The sequence below is a fragment of the Heliconius melpomene genome, chromosome 11 (genome assembly GCF_056956725.1).
Source record: "Heliconius melpomene rosina isolate 202511_hmr_F chromosome 11, ASM5695672v1, whole genome shotgun sequence".
NCBI classification, from domain to species: Eukaryota; Metazoa; Arthropoda; class Insecta; order Lepidoptera; family Nymphalidae; genus Heliconius; species Heliconius melpomene.
The window spans coordinates 4,871,646-4,887,382 of record NC_140399.1 but is presented as its reverse complement, the minus strand read 5'-3'; the positions used below and the strand labels follow the sequence as shown (position 1 = coordinate 4,887,382).

The window sequence follows — 15,737 nt, the reverse complement described above, 5'->3', positions numbered from 1 at the left end:
GTAAAATTAGAGAACAGAAGCATCTTAATAGGATTCCAGGTTCTTTCTGCCTATCCTGGTTTGTGTGGCATACAACGTGAAGGTAAAAAAAAAACACTTTTTGCTGTTTGGTCAATGTAAAACCAGCATTATAAAATTCAAGTTTAAAGTCTAAAAATATTTGTATCCACCTCGTTCTACGTATAAGAGTACATATTGCTCAGTAAATTTTTAAGTGAACAATCCGAATTTCATATTGGCAGCAAGAATGTCAATGTCAATTATGGAAATATCGTCTTTGAGTTATCTGTGTAATGTTGTTTATTGAATACTGACACTGAGTGATAATTAAGTTCATATATTGTGTCACAAACTAAATATTAGTCATGGTTGTTTAATTTAATTATTTTTTACTTTTACTCCATTGTTTTCAGCTCTAAGTAAACTAATAATACACTAATCATCAATAACTAACAAGATTCAACAATGGGCGCCGTATTAGGTTTATGTTCAGCAGCTCAGGTAATACTAATCAATAAATATTCTTTGTTCGTGTTGGCTCCATCTTTTAATATTATGAAATTTATGTCCATGTATAGTAAGCACTAAACTAATATAATATAACATTTTTTGCAAATAATGTTCATATTTCGTCGACAATTATACTTAATGAGAATTTTACACAAAGTGACCTTACAAACTATTGATTAAGCACATCTCTCTTCTTTAGAAGAAAATTGTCATCTTTACGTTCTTTTAATATATGTGATTTTAAATCAATATTTTATTGTATGTGATATCATAATTAAATTACAGTTGGCTTGCTGCTGTGGTAGTGCAGCATGCTCCCTTTGCTGTTCTGCATGCCCTTCATGCGCCAATTCGACTTCTACTCGCCTCATGTACACCCTCATGCTACTACTAACAGTGGTAGTGGCTTGTATTACTTTAGCTCCTGGATTACATGAAGAAATGAAAAAAGTAAGACTATTAATAAATAATATTATAAAATCAAATCAGCTTTACACTGTTTCCCGCCCACAGCAGAGTAGACAGAGGGAGCCCAGTGTTAAGACACTCCGTTCCTCACTTTCCACCAAATTTTGGATGCTTTGTGTGTTGACTGGCTGAACTCAAAGCGCTTGCGTCACACCTGGTACCTTGTAATTTTAGATATAAATATGAAATATAATGTAATGAGAGGAAGTCATTTGTTTTATTGACATGTTATTAAAACATTTTAGGTACCATTTTGTGAAAATTCTACAGGGATAGTACCAGGAAGCTTTAAAGTAAACTGTGATCAAGCTGTTGGATATTTGGCTGTTTATAGGTAACACTAATTATCAAAGTAAATATTGTGGTAATCACCAAATGAAATTTTTTTTTTTTATAATCAACCCTATATCTAGTGCCTCAACACTCATTTTATAAATAAGATGAAAATCTCAGGAGGGTATAATATATTAATATAGAATGAATCCTAACAATGTTATTAATAATAAACAAGTAATAATTACAAAATAATAAACAAGTAGATTAAATTATAAACTCAATCAACATAGAGGGCTAGTAATAAGTAATATTCTACAAAGATCTGAGCTATAAGTATATATATATATATATATACTTATAGCTATATATACTTATATAATATATATATATATATATATATATATATATATATATATATATATATATATATATATATATATATATATATTATCCACACCGATTTCGGCGATGGCGCCTTCTTGCATGTCTAACTTTATTTTACTTTATTTTTTGGTGGGCTCTTATGTGACTCGCTAAGCCGAATTTCGTTTTGAAAATCCGCTTACAGGACGCACAGTACAGTTGGCCAGCCTCGTTATATGTATAGGTGTAGGAGGGTTTGGGTCGAGTCTTCCGTAATTGGCGTTTGGCATCGAGATCTTCTAAGCGTTGTTTTTCGTACTCGTCCACATTTTTATGGACGGTGCGTCGCCATTCCGGTCTGAGACATGCTTTCTCCTCCCAGCACTCTGCCGGTATTTTGCAAGCCACAAGGTTGCGCTTGAGCACGTCTTTATACCGCAAATACTGTCCGCCTTGCTTTCGTTTCCCATGGGCAAGCTCTGAGAAAAAGACTGTCTTAGGCAATCTGTCGTCATCCATCCGCAAGACGTGACCACACCATCTTAGCTGCTGCTTCATAATCATTGCTTCTATACCCGACAAGCCACATCGACGTAAAACTTCAGTGTTTGTAATACGGTCCTGCCACTTTATTCCCAAAATTGACCTTAGACACTTAAGGTGAAATGTGTCGAGCCGCTTAATGTCTGCTTTATAGCAGCACCACGTCTCAGCAGCGTACAATAAGGTAGGCAGAACTATTGATTTGTAAACTAATATTTTAGTTTGCAATTTAAGGTCGTGGGATTTCCAAACACGCGTCCACAGTTTACCAAAAGCTGCTGCAGCGCACGCTATTCTGGCAGGTATCTCTGATGCCAAGGTGTTATCGTTTCTTATTCGGCTACCTAGATATTTGAAGTTTGAGACCTCCTCTAACGCGGTGCCATGTAGTGTAATGTCAGAATCATCCTTACAGCCACCACGGGGAGGTTGTTTTAAAACTTGGGTCTTACTAGTGCTTATAACCAAGCCGAAACGTTGACAGGACGCGTGCAACGAGTCTATATAGTCTTGAAGCGACTCGACTGAATCGGCCATGAGACAAACGTCATCGGCATACAAGATGTCCAAAATAGATGAGTTGGTGACTTGACGCTTGGCCCTGAGTCGAGAAAGATCAAACACGCTCCTATCCATCCGAAAGCTTATCTCGATTCTGCTATTACAAAATCTTATTGCATCCCTCATTACTGCAGCAAAGTATAAAGAAAACAAAGTGGGAGCCAAAACGCAGCCTTGCTTTACACCACTAGAAACTTGAAATTGATCCGAAAAGCCATCTTCGTGCTGGACTCTTGCCATCATATTGTCATGAAACTGGCGTATTAAGTTTAAAAGCTTTGCTGGACAACCTGCCTTCTCAAGGACAATCCAAAGGGCGTCACGCGATATCCTGTCAAAGGCTTTTTCTAAATCGATAAAGCACATGTACAGCGGACGGTATTGTTCCAGACTTTTTTCTTGGACTTGTCTCACGACAAAGATGGCGTCAACCGTACCTCTTCCGCGACGGAAGCCACATTGGGTTTCTGGGAGAATCGTTTCGGCGTGTTGGGACAGTCGATGGCCAATAATACAAGCCAAAATCTTACCAGCTACTGAGAGAAGAGAGATACCTCTGTACGAGCTGCAGTCAGCAATGTCTCCTTTACCCTTATATAACTTGCAGATAGAAGCATCTTTCCAGTCCTGTGGTATAATTTCACACTCCCATATCTCCAGGATGAGTTGATATAGCCTGCACTTAATATTTGGTCCGCTATATTTATATATCTCAGATGGCAAACCATCCATCCCAGGTGCCTTGGCATTCTTCATCTTACTGAGCGCGGCAACAAAGTCATCAAATGTTGGGGGTTCCGCTAAGGTCTCCACTGTTGGCAGGATTTCTAAGGAGTCGATATATACCAAGTCAGCAAGTTGAGCAGTAGGATTCAGAACATCATAAAAATGTTCCGCCCACCGAGCCACTATGTCACGCTGATCAATTAATCGTTGGGTCTTCTCCTTGTTGTACATCGGGGCAATCTTTTTATTTCGGGGCCCGAAAACAGTTTTTAAGCATTCAAAAAATCTACCGTATTGATTTGTATCAGCATATAGCTGCATCTCTGTTGCTTTATCCACCCACCATTTGTCTCTGAGAGCGCGCACCTTTAATTTTAGGCAGTGACTAGCTTTCCTCCGTTCAGAGATGTTACATGAAAGGAGACTACGTCTGTGGTCCTCAATGAGTTTCTTGATGGTACCTTCGGAATCATCGAACCAATCTTGGTTTTGCCGTTCGGTTTTCCCTATAACTTGAGAAGCACATCTATAGAGATTGTCAGCATATAACCGCCACTTCTCTTCAACAGTCGTAGTACTTTCCATCGCTGGCACACTGGAACTGAAAGCATTGTCTAATTCCATTCCAAGTTCCTTATTTCCGACCAACTTTGCATAGTTTAGCTTCGTTGGGATCTTACGAGAGCTTCGACGTGGTGCTATTAATTGTAACCTAAGTTTAGACCGAACAAGTCGATGATCAGTCCATCCCTGGGCACCCCTCAGTACGCGAGTGATGGTAATCTCGTTGAGGTCTCTCTTACGTGCTATAACGTAGTCCAAGAGATGCCAGTGCTTCGATCTTGGATGCATCCACGTGGTCTTAAATTTCTCAGGCAAACGAAAATAAGTGTTCGTAATCGACAAGCCAAATTTTGCGCATAAGGTAAGAAGATCAAACCCATTAGCGTTGCATTTTCCAATACCATGACGACCAAGTACACCATCCCAGGCAACATGATCATTCCCGACACGTGCATTAAAATCGCCCAAGAGTAGGATTCTGTCAGATGAAGGTATTCTAGAGAGGACTTCGCCAAGTTCTAAATAAAATTTCAGTTTTTCTTCTTCTGGAGCTCGTAAAGTGGGGGCATAAACACTTATCAGATGGATGTACCTCTTAGATGTCAGTTGAAGTCTTAGTGTAATTATCCTATCATTGATACCTTTTGGTAGCTCCTGTAATTTACGTGCAAGCTCGTTACGTACTGCAAAACCCACTCCACTAGCAGCTCTTTCGGCACTGGATTTCCCGTACCAATAGTAAGTATAGCCTCCAAGGTGCTCGCGCAGCTCCCCGGCGTCACTGAGATGCGTCTCACTAATGGCGGCAATGTCGATATTATATCTAGCCAGCTCTCTCGCAATTAAAGCAGTTTTTCTCTCAGGACACGAACTCTGATCGCTATCCAAAAGTGTTCGAACGTTCCACGTTGCAATATTTAGTGTTACTGTTGATATGTACTGTTTTCTATTTCGACCGCATGAAGGTGGTGAACAGGTGACCGCGGTTAGCCAACTGCTTATGAAACGAGACAGACAATTTTTAGGCCACCTTTTCTAGGCCCCTCCCCGGATTGGGGAAAGCAGAGCGGTCCCTAAACAGGGCTGCTTTGTCGTCAACTGAGCTGCCGAACGGATTCCCTGTCTCAATCGGAATACAGAGCGACCATCACCAGAAGACCGCCTACGTGCAGATGCCAACTAAGGTTTGGATACACCATATCCTCTCCTCACCATCAGCTCTCCATCGCCGCAGGGCTTAATATCAAAATCCAGGTAAACATGCCGAAGTCATTTACGCGTGAGTATATTTAAGTGGACAAACAGTTGCGCAGGTGCAAATCCACTCTCTCATCCTCGATATCCGGACGCCAATGGGCCGGGTGACCGGTACGACTGGCAGGAGATTGAGGTTGCAGGAGATTGGCCACACGTCACTAGAAGAGCCCCGACGTGCGCCCTTTAAGGCACATCACCAAATACCTTGCCGAACCGCTGTAGTAACCGGATACAGTTGCCTATCGACATTGCTCGCTTCTTACACCGGCTCGGGCTTTTGTTCATGATGGTGGGCTTCCCATAGACTGATTGCACCGGTCTAGACCGGTGGGCGGTGGGGTCGTCAATTCCCTACGCCTATACAATTCCCTACGCCTTGACAATACATAATACGAGTACTCGTACATAAAAAACCTAAGCAGCGACGCCGTCTGGGACTCCCTCTTCCTCCTTATCGTCAGTGTCCATGGGTTCAGGCGTGTCGCTGTAGGCGGGCGCGAGCGGCGACACCACCACGCCGTCCCACACCGTGATCTCCGTCGAGATGTCCTTACCGCCCTCGAACGCTTGCAGCCCCAGCACGTACCGGTGACCGCCTCGGGCCGCCACGCGAAGTAAAGTCTGCGCGGTGGCGGCGGCGTGGTCCTGCGCAGAGAGATCGAGCGCGGTGTGCGCGCGGGCGTGCGCCGCCTCGCATGGGTCCGGCAGCCCCGCGCAGCCCGGCAGGAACAGGCCTCCAGCCAGGAGTGACAGCGCTCGTCTGAAAGCAACATTAATGGGCAACGCCTGGCGCGCCGGGTTGTTCATTATACAATGGTGCGCCAACAGGTCTATCATCCAGGGGCTCAGGGGCTCCAAGCCAGCGTGCCTCGAACACATGTCACGCAGTAAGCGTATAAGAACCTTGATAGACGAGTGGTGGGCGTTCTCCTCAAACCAACGACTGTGGCGGATGGCGGCGAGGTGGCTGCTAATCACTTTGTAGTCCAAGTGCACATCAGGTTCCAATTTTCTCAGGTTCTGGTGGAGAGTGGTCACCAGAACCCTGACAGCGGCGGAGGTAGCTGTTACCGTGAAACCTCGTTCATGACAGGCGCTCGTCACATTGCCGAGACCTTCGGCCCTCATTAGCTTGTTCAATTCCTCGTTTACTTTATTAGCTAATCCCTCAACTGCCTCTTTAGTGGGCAAAGTCTTCATAATAACAACTATGTCAGCCACATTCTTGCCAGCCATCATTGTGCCTTTTTTGTATGAACCCACTTGACGCACTTCTTCTAATTGACAAGCTGCAAAATCTCCTGGTGCAACCACCAAATTATCGAGTACAGTTTGTAATTTTGTTACAAGACTTAGGACTGCTGCCTGTTCTGTAGGAGTAGGGCACAGCTCTGCATGTCTTTTGAGGAGAGCCTGAGTCAATGCTGAATCGTCTGGGGCGGGCTTGCATCGTGGAAATGCCGGTTCAGCAAGAATTAAATCAAATGGCGGCCTCAACATTAACACTCTAGGTCTGTTGAAGGGCGGGCGCCCCATTCCACCGCGGCCAGGCATTCCGCGTCCACCGCGACCGGTACCGCGAACCATATTTTGCGAACTCGTTGTAAAAGCTATATTCTTACTATTGGTATTGAATTTTCAGATTGTATTGAATTCTCAGATAAATAGATTTTGATTTATGGATAGATGTAGATGTATATTGAAGTCACTTTTTAATATTTTTCAAGCTCAGTTTTTATTAAAATTGGTGTTTATTGACGTAAAAATGCAAAAAATACTATTGTAATATCTATTATATTTACATAGAAGACTAAACACAAATATTAACTAGTGATTGTTACACATTAAACAGGTCAGGAATTCTCACAGGTAGATTAGGCAAACACTGAAACTGAAATTTTAGAGACTAAATGTCTGCTCTTAACAAACTGTCTGTCTTTGTCTGTCTCAAACTTAAGTAATTCTTTGTTTATTTTTTTACCGCCTCTCCTTGATAGATTTCTGTCTTCTGAAAGATTGTAAAAAGCAATTTTTGATTCTTAAAGAAACAACATCATATTTTTATAAACTTAAAAAATAACCTAGCAATAAAAAAATAATAATACATTTATAAATTTTTTTCAGAATCTGCTTCATAACATGTCTATTTTTCATATTTATGGCATTAATTATGATAGGAGTAAAATCATCAAAGGATCCTAGAGCTGGAATACAAAATGGGTAAATTTATTTTTTTATTAAATAAGTAATAATTTTCAAAAAGAAATTGTATGTCCCAAAAGTAATAGATTTTTCTTTTGTTAGTTTTTGTTAGCATTTAACAAGCAATGTAATTGCTTTATTAGTTTTTGTAGATAATGGTACAGCACCATTCATGTGCGAGACCAACTCACATTTTTTTCATAATTAACCTACACTAAAACATACAAAATTTAATAGTATAAATATAATTTACATAAATGATGGTTTGTTTGTTGAGTTTGATATTTTATTTTAGATTTTGGGGTATTAAATATTTGGTTGTAATTGGAGGCATTATTGGAGCTTTCTTCATACCTGAAGGCAGTTTTGGATATACCTGGATGATTTTTGGAATGATAGGAGGCTTCTGTTTTATTGTCATACAACTTATTTTGATTATTGATTTTGCTCATGCATGGGCTGAGAAATGGGTCTGTAAGTATATTATATTTTTATTAGTTTCTTCAATTGGCTATTTATAATTTCTATTGAGGTTGTTGTAGTCCAGAATAAGTGTTTGACTGTGAATGCGATATATTTAATATTTTGATTTCTTCACTCTGGAAACGACTCAACGCACGGCCTTCGGTTTCACTCAACACGCAATGCCTTGAAAGTGTCGTGATGGGAATGGAGTATCTCAACACTTGGTTGAAGTATAGTTAAAACCATATCTACAATATAATTTGATACAAAAATTACTATTACATCTCTAAAATAAAAAAGTATTTGACGGTTGTGGGTTGGATTCCCACTCAGAATATTTCACTATTTTCATTTATTTGCTTTAGTAGTAGTAAGAAGACAAAGTGTCGAAAATTGGACAAAAGGTGGGGAACTGACTATTTAAACACTTTGCTTCCTCTGCTTACCCTACAATATGTAGCATACAGTATGCAATAAATTATTATTATTGCAGCTAATTACGAAGAGAGTCAGTCCCGAGGCTGGTATTCGGCGCTGTTATTGGCGATGTTGTCGTGCTATGCGCTCGCTCTTACCGGCATTGTGCTACTATATGTTTACTATACTCAGGTAAGAAAAGAAAGTACTTAGCATTCCATGGATTTTGATTTCGTGGTGATGTGTGGTGCTGCAGGGGGAGGCTTAGAACAGTGCCTGGAACTTGTTATCCATATGTAGGTTTAATTAGCCCCTTTAAACATGCTTTATTGTTTACCTCCACTTTTTAAGAAGGTCCTCCCATATTCGAAGTAGTTCTACTAGCAAAGCCTTCTATGTATGTTTTAGAAATTAATTGATGATAGCTCAAGACAAGTATATTTTGTTAAAGTATACAGATATTTCGCTGATTTTTCAGTCCTACTTCTACCACATAAAAATTCATTTTTAACCTATTCCTGACCTGACCAGCAGTAGGCATGTTTATTTATTTCCAATTTAGTAAAAACTTTCATGAAGTAATGTCTGTATTTAGAATGTTTTTGTACCTTCACTTTTTAGCACTTAAATAAATTATAGAATTTAATTTTGACACTTGAGCAATGACTGTTATTGAAATGTATTCAGAGAATAGTTTTCTGTCTATAGGAATATCAACATTTTTATTTCTTAAAAACCCCAATTGCAGGCTAGTGGCTGTGACTTATCCAAGTTCTTCATATCCATCAACCTGATCCTCATGGTGGTGGTGAGTGCGGTCTCCATACTGCCTGCAGTTCAGGAACACCAGCCTCGCTCTGGCCTTTTACAGTCTGCTGTAGTATCACTGTATGTTACCTATCTAACATGGTCTGCATTGTCGAACTCCGCTGGCGAGTGTAATGCCAGTATTGGAGAAGGTGATAAGGTAAATAATTATTGTTATAAAATCAAAATTAAAACATTCCACAAGTTTTTACAAGAGATTTTTGGTTACCAAATTACCTACAAATGTCAGTAGTGTCTCTCCTGAAGCAAGCTTTATATTTACTATAAGATCAATCTGATCCATAGTGAGTGGAACAATGTTTGACTAAAACGAATTGTTGTGGGTTCAACTCCCAAAACATTCCATTGAATAATGGAATGCTTAAAATAATAATGATATTCAAATTATTTTAATTACCCCTCTAGGCCAATTTGGCCAGATATCATAGAATGAACTTGACTCTAGGTTCTCTAAGAAATTCGTAGTAAATATTCTGCTTATGTGAAGAGATATAATTAATTATAGTTATATATAAGTTTTTCTAACTATATTCCTATTTATGTAGGTCTATATTTATGTGAAAGACATTGATATTTAAGTATATACTTTTACCTAATTATAGTTTATTTATTTAATACAATTATAATATGTTATATTACTTATGTATTTAATTGTTATATATGGCTCTTATTAAAAAACGCTTAACCAGGACCCTGTGGAAGATATTTATTGGGTATGTACTGCAAAATGGAAAAAAAAATAGTTTTAGATTCCACCTGCTTGAAAATTGCCTAATAATTTTTGGCACTTTCAAAATTCTTTCATAATTTTTTTTTAATCACGTTCTTCTGTAGCTAGTTTCATTCGAAACCTATCAAATCTACCAATTAAATAAACATAAATATAAGAAATCAATACCAGTCTTAAAGTTTACAAATTTCAACAACTTTTTATTTATTTATTCACCACCACATGTACATAATGCAGCATTAATTACAATAGCTTTATACAATATGATATTTTTCTTGCTAAACTTGACTATTTCTTGCTATTAATTCTAATAATTTTGTTGGAACTAATAATAACAATGACGCCCTAGTGACGTAAGCGGAGTAGTGGAATGGATTCTCATCGATGGAATTAATCATTTTTATTTCCTCGCTCTGGTAACAAGAGAAAACGCGGCGTTGAGTTGAGGTTGAGGCTCAGCACACAATTTCTCGAAAATTGGGTAGTTCGTGAGAAATGGTGTTCCATACTAGGTTCCCTCTGAAGCGATACAGTGTGAAATTAAAGAAAATTATAACGATTCTCTTTTCTACAGTCGTCGTTTGACAAGCAATCTACAATCGGTCTGGTCATCTGGATATGCAGCGTCCTATATTCATCTTTACGCACCGCCTCCTCCTCCTCTAAGATCACTATGTCTGAACATATCCTAGCTAAAGATGGCGCTGCAGGTATGTATTTTTTGTATATAATGTTTTATATATAATTATAAATAGAAAAAACCACAGTATTTTTATTGATTTTGTTTTTGTTTTAACGGTCTTAATATTTTCACATATTTTAAAATACTTACAAGGAAAGTCAAATTTGTAAGATTTTTTATTTCTGGATGTTTTCAAGTAATTTTTTTTTAATATTGTAATTTTTCGTGTAAATTTATCCAATATACTAACTCAATACTCTCTGGGATCATATCGCGGTGGCGCACGGCGCAGGCCAAGGAGGGCTCATTGCTAACGAAGGTAAAGTCATCGTCCATACATTTGTTATACAGAAGTCTGTGAGTCTTGTTTACGGGTCTTTGTTATCATAATTTTCTATTATAGATAACTTAGCTTCACGCTGTATCCCTCGTATAGCAGTGGGAACATGGGAACCTAGTGTTATGATACCCCGTTCCCCACCTTTCGTCGAATTCTGGACAAGCAGAACATCGTCGTTCAATCGTTTTATTTACATGCAATACTTTCGATTGCAATACTAAAAAAATATATGAAAAAATATAAATTGCTAATTTCTGACTGTTTAAAAATGTTTTGTCGTTATATCCTCATGTATTATATTAAACTATTTCAATTTTCTTATAATATTATGGTGACAAAGACTAATATCGTAGACCTATATGGCTCCGACTTCGGAACTTAACCTAACTACAACATTCAAATGCTGGGTATTGGAATGCTTAAAAAGAGACTTATGGTAATGCATCATATAGCGTTGTTCAAACATTAATGCTTTTAATATTTGCATTTTCGGGACAGTGAACCAAACCATTATGTAAAAGTAATTCATTATATATAACACACAATTTATTTTGATATTAATCTCTTGATTTAATAATTTTGACGCACCTCTGGAAAATTAGGTACAATAGTATTAAAAAACATCACAAGTTAGGATAGTGTGTAGTGTGATAGCCACATTTAGATAATTCATGTCGTTACTTTGTGTATGGAGTGTGTGAAAATCATTAGTTATTCTATAAGGGACCGTGCATTAATCACCTCGATGTTTTTTTAGCATTTTTAACCCCCTTCCCTTTGTAATATGTGGGGAAGTTACGGCCTCAATCATATTGCAGATGGTTTTTGAGTTTCCATTAAACTTGTCTTAAGTCATTTAAATGGCTTAATTCCTATATAGAAAAAACTTTGTATAATGTCCGCAAACAGTAATTTTGTTCAAATATCAATTAATCTATTTATGTATGTTTGTTTGATAAATTGAATTCTCACTGGATCCACAATTTTGTGTCACTTGTCCGATACTATTTATTTATAATATAAAACATTGCTTCACATTATTCATATTAGTCCTGCGTAGGGAAAATGTAATATTGCGTACAGTACGGTCGACGAGTTGTGGCCGCCCTGAAGTTAGTTGCAGACGGCTATGCAGACCTAATTTTAAGATTTTTTTCTTATTATTTTCTTCTCGAGTACACAGTGCGCTACAATTCGGAAACCTAACCTAGCATAACTTCACGACGTCCACGACTCGTCAACCGTATTGTATAGAATGCTAATATTTGCATGTTGGCACGCTCACTGAGAGCAGGGTATGATTCTATAGAGGGCGATGGGGGCGAATCAGGCGAGGAGACCAAGGTGTTCGACAATGAAGGTGACAGTGTGGCCTACTCCTGGACCTTCTTCCACGTCATGTTCGCGCTGGCCACGCTTTATATCATGATGACACTCACCAATTGGTACAAGTATGTAGATTTTATTCATTTCTAAAGTTATATTTTGAATATAAATATTGGGTTTAAATTTGCGTTTTGTCGAATGTGGTTTTTAACACATCGGTCAAATTAATCGTAAGTCATGTTTTTATTAGTTATGAATAAACATTTAATAAGAAAAACTCCTTTTAATTAACTAAAACTGAATTATTGTATTGAAGTATCTGCTTTAATTTGTCTATCTAAAGATATGTGATATATTGTGATATTCAATAGACTTTATAAAAATAAGCAACATTTTAATATAAGTTTACAAATTATATATTACCAATATTTTCCATAGCCCGAGTTCCCAGCTGTCAAAGGAAAATGTGGCGTCCATGTGGATCAAGATCACGTCGTCGTGGCTCTGCATCGGCCTCTATGCGTGGACCCTGGTCGCACCCGCCGTGTTCCCTGACCGCGACTTCAACTAAACTTTGTTATTTAGTCCTGGCTTCAATTAAATATAATATTATATACCTCAAAATAGTAAAAAAATAGTGCCACTTTTTAGATCTAGTCTGGAGCTTAATAGATTATTTTCTTGTTACAAAATAAAAACAACAAATTTTTGCTTATAATTAGTTTTAATACTTATAATATCAAAGTAGAATTCAAAATATGTATAAATTAATATAAACGTCTTATATTACTAATATTAGTGCCAGGACATATTATTGTTATTGAGATTCTTTTGTAAAATTAAGCTTCTTTATTCATTAATGGATCTCATTTTCTCTCATAAGCTAGCATACTATCTCTAAAACTTCAAAACATTCTGTATCTTGCACTTTTTTTCATTATTTCGCAATTTCTTCACCTTAAATTAATTATCGAATTTAAAACGTTATCCTAGCTTTAATTGTTAAAAAAATATATATATGTAGTATCATTAAATGCAATGTAAACAATTGTATTTTTAAGTAAACATTTTAGTTTCTACCAAGTGTTTTTTTTAATCTAACTCCTCAATAGGTTACAATCTTTTAAGTTCATTATCTTTTTCAACTGTGTACTTTAAAAGTTTCGCATATCTTTTAAGTAACTTCCTCCAATAACATGTCACATCTTTATCTGTAAGATTATCCCAAATATGTTGAAAACCTCTTTCAGCAATTTCTTTTGCTAATTTGTCATTATCTTTAAAATATAATATTAATTTTGTGATTTCTTCCTGACTGGCTTTTGGACTAATTGGTACATAATGTATCCAAGGTTTCAAAGAAGGATAAAAAAATTCCAACCATTCATCACCAACATGGAACACTAATGATTTACATAAAAATAAATGCTTTAAACGGAAACTCGCTGCAACACCTCTGTAGTTGAATAAATATTTATATTTGCAATGGTCTTCAAATGACACTTCCGCTGCCGGAGGAGCATGTAGAGTATCCTGAAAAATGGAAAAAATTAAACACAATGTTGAGAAGAACATTCTTAGATACAAATATTTTGGCTGTGCCAAAAAAATGAGTGATGATAGAAATATAGATGAATGTTTATGAGGCAAGAGTTTGTGTTCGTTCGAAAAAGAGGCAGGGGAGACCTTAGTCAACCTTCTCGAAAAACAATACCAATGATTTTGGAGGGAGATCATGTAAGAAGCATGAGGATGCCCTAGGTGTCATGTATGAAGAGGAGATATCCAGAGATAGTGTTTGGCATTCCATTCTCTATGGCTATCCTGCTAGAAATATATTGTGAAGCTAAAAACTATAAATACTATCTATATAAAAAACTTACTGAATCAGATTTCCAAGCTTGGTTCTTGGTATATTGAGCATCTACAAGTTCTGGATGTGATCTACTCAATAAAATTAAATTATCCCGTTCCTCACTAGTTCTTGATCCTCGAAAGAAAACTTTTTCTTGTTTCTTCCCCCACGGCCATCTGCATTTTTAAAATATTTTTTACAGAAGCTTACAGAATTTGCTTAAGGATGTGATAATACACGACATTAATATACATATTTAAGTAATGTTTGTGTACGTTTAAATTCTTACTTTTTAGCAGCTGCAGAAATTGATATTCTATGTTTGTCCCACCTCCCTATTCCAGTTGGGTATAACTGTATAGCTGGACCACCTTCCCAAAAACTCCATGTAGGATACATTATGTCGTAGTAATCTTTTGTCTACAGAATATAACTTATATTAGGCACAAACTGTCTGGACATATAAATAGACTGGGAAAGTTTTTATCTTTAAAAGTAATTGAGAAAAAAAGTGACACTTAAATACAATAACTATTATGTAGCTATGAATAAGCTGCAATCATAATCTCTAATAACATAGTAGTGCACTTAGGATTAACCTTACTAAATGAAAAAATTGGTCCTTTTGTATGTCCCCAAGCCTGGTTGAGTTGTGGCCAATCTCTTGTATTAACAGCTAATTCCATATTAGGAAGTTTAGGGGCAAGAATTTTTAAATAATGTTCAATACCACTACACCTAGCTGGGAAATGGCAGTCTTTAGCTCGGAATAACTTGCCATCAATTATCTGTAATTGTATAAATTTCTTTTCTACACAAATACTCAACATTGCATTAAATACATTTGATGACAAAATGCATTTGCTACTTACTTGATATTTAGTACCTTTGGCTACTGCAATATTAAACATTTCTTTTGTTATTCCTTCACGAAATGGTTGAAGGTCTTTATATATTACGTCTTTGTGACAACTACAATTTGCCTGAATACACGGATTGTATTTAGATACAGCAAGTTCCACTATTTTAGCAAAATCCGCGTCCCAGTCATTTATTTCTAGAAAAACATAATTTGAATTATATACAGCGAATGCATGGTAAACAACCGTAAAATAGTATCCGATAGTGTACCTTTGCTATATTTGTTATGGTTTTCTAAACATGTTCCATCTTTAACACAATATTCAGCAACATTATTACATTGAATAAGGACAATTAAGTGAAATAACGAAAAATATTTTTTAATATTATTCATTTTCGAATAGTTGAGACGTTTTACTTTTACATTTAATATAAGTTTAGATTTTGCGGCAAAGTATAAAAAAAAAACAAATAGGTTTGACTTGTCGTGTCAGAATTTGACTGTAGGGATTCCCGACGATAATCGATTTTCGATGAACATCGATATATGCATTAAATAAAACATCGTAACATCGGTGTCAGCAGGACACAATCGAAATTTAGTTGCGTGATTTCGAAATTGTTATTTTTACAGTCATTTACATAGGTTCTTTGATAAAATGATTTGAGATATATAATGCGTTTTTTGATTTTGTTTTAATTAAAATGTCGTAATATTATAGTTGTTTTATATGTTGATGACGATATATCATTTGAATGTATT

At 36.8% G+C, this 15,737-nt stretch overlaps 3 protein-coding genes across 8 annotated transcripts; 1 reads left to right on the top strand and 2 right to left on the bottom strand.

Annotated features, from left to right (window-relative positions):
• Nucleotides 1-294: 294 nt before the first annotated feature.
• Nucleotides 295-13,334, top strand: Serinc (serine incorporator TMS1). Of its 6 annotated transcripts, XM_085193657.1 has the most exons (12): nt 295-501; nt 796-960; nt 1,224-1,312; nt 7,393-7,488; nt 7,766-7,944; nt 8,429-8,544; nt 9,101-9,319; nt 9,870-9,893; nt 10,485-10,620; nt 10,885-10,911; nt 12,242-12,383; nt 12,697-13,334. In XM_085193657.1, exons 1-12 carry the CDS (start codon nt 466-468, stop codon nt 12,827-12,829), a joined length of 1,362 nt encoding a protein of 453 aa, XP_085049783.1. In that variant the 5' UTR covers nt 295-465; the 3' UTR covers nt 12,830-13,334. The 6 variants fall into 6 exon arrangements, with proteins under 6 accessions (XP_085049783.1, XP_085049785.1, XP_085049787.1 ...); XM_085193659.1 differs by lacking the exon at nt 9,870-9,893; XM_085193661.1 differs by lacking the exon at nt 10,885-10,911.
• LOC146534515 (interleukin enhancer-binding factor 2 homolog) lies at nt 5,647-7,037 on the bottom strand. Its single transcript, XM_085193665.1, has one exon. The coding sequence runs from the start codon at nt 6,853-6,855 to the stop codon at nt 5,683-5,685; it is 1,173 nt and encodes a 390-aa protein (XP_085049791.1). The 5' UTR covers nt 6,856-7,037; the 3' UTR covers nt 5,647-5,682.
• LOC146534513 (O-glucosyltransferase rumi homolog) lies at nt 12,964-15,476 on the bottom strand. The gene is made up of 6 exons (XM_085193664.1): nt 15,245-15,476; nt 14,986-15,170; nt 14,713-14,901; nt 14,403-14,533; nt 14,142-14,289; nt 12,964-13,791 (listed from the first exon to the last, which is right to left on the bottom strand). Exons 1-6 carry the CDS (start codon nt 15,366-15,368, stop codon nt 13,372-13,374), a joined length of 1,197 nt encoding a protein of 398 aa, XP_085049790.1. The 5' UTR covers nt 15,369-15,476; the 3' UTR covers nt 12,964-13,371.
• Nucleotides 15,477-15,737: the final 261 nt, after the last annotated feature.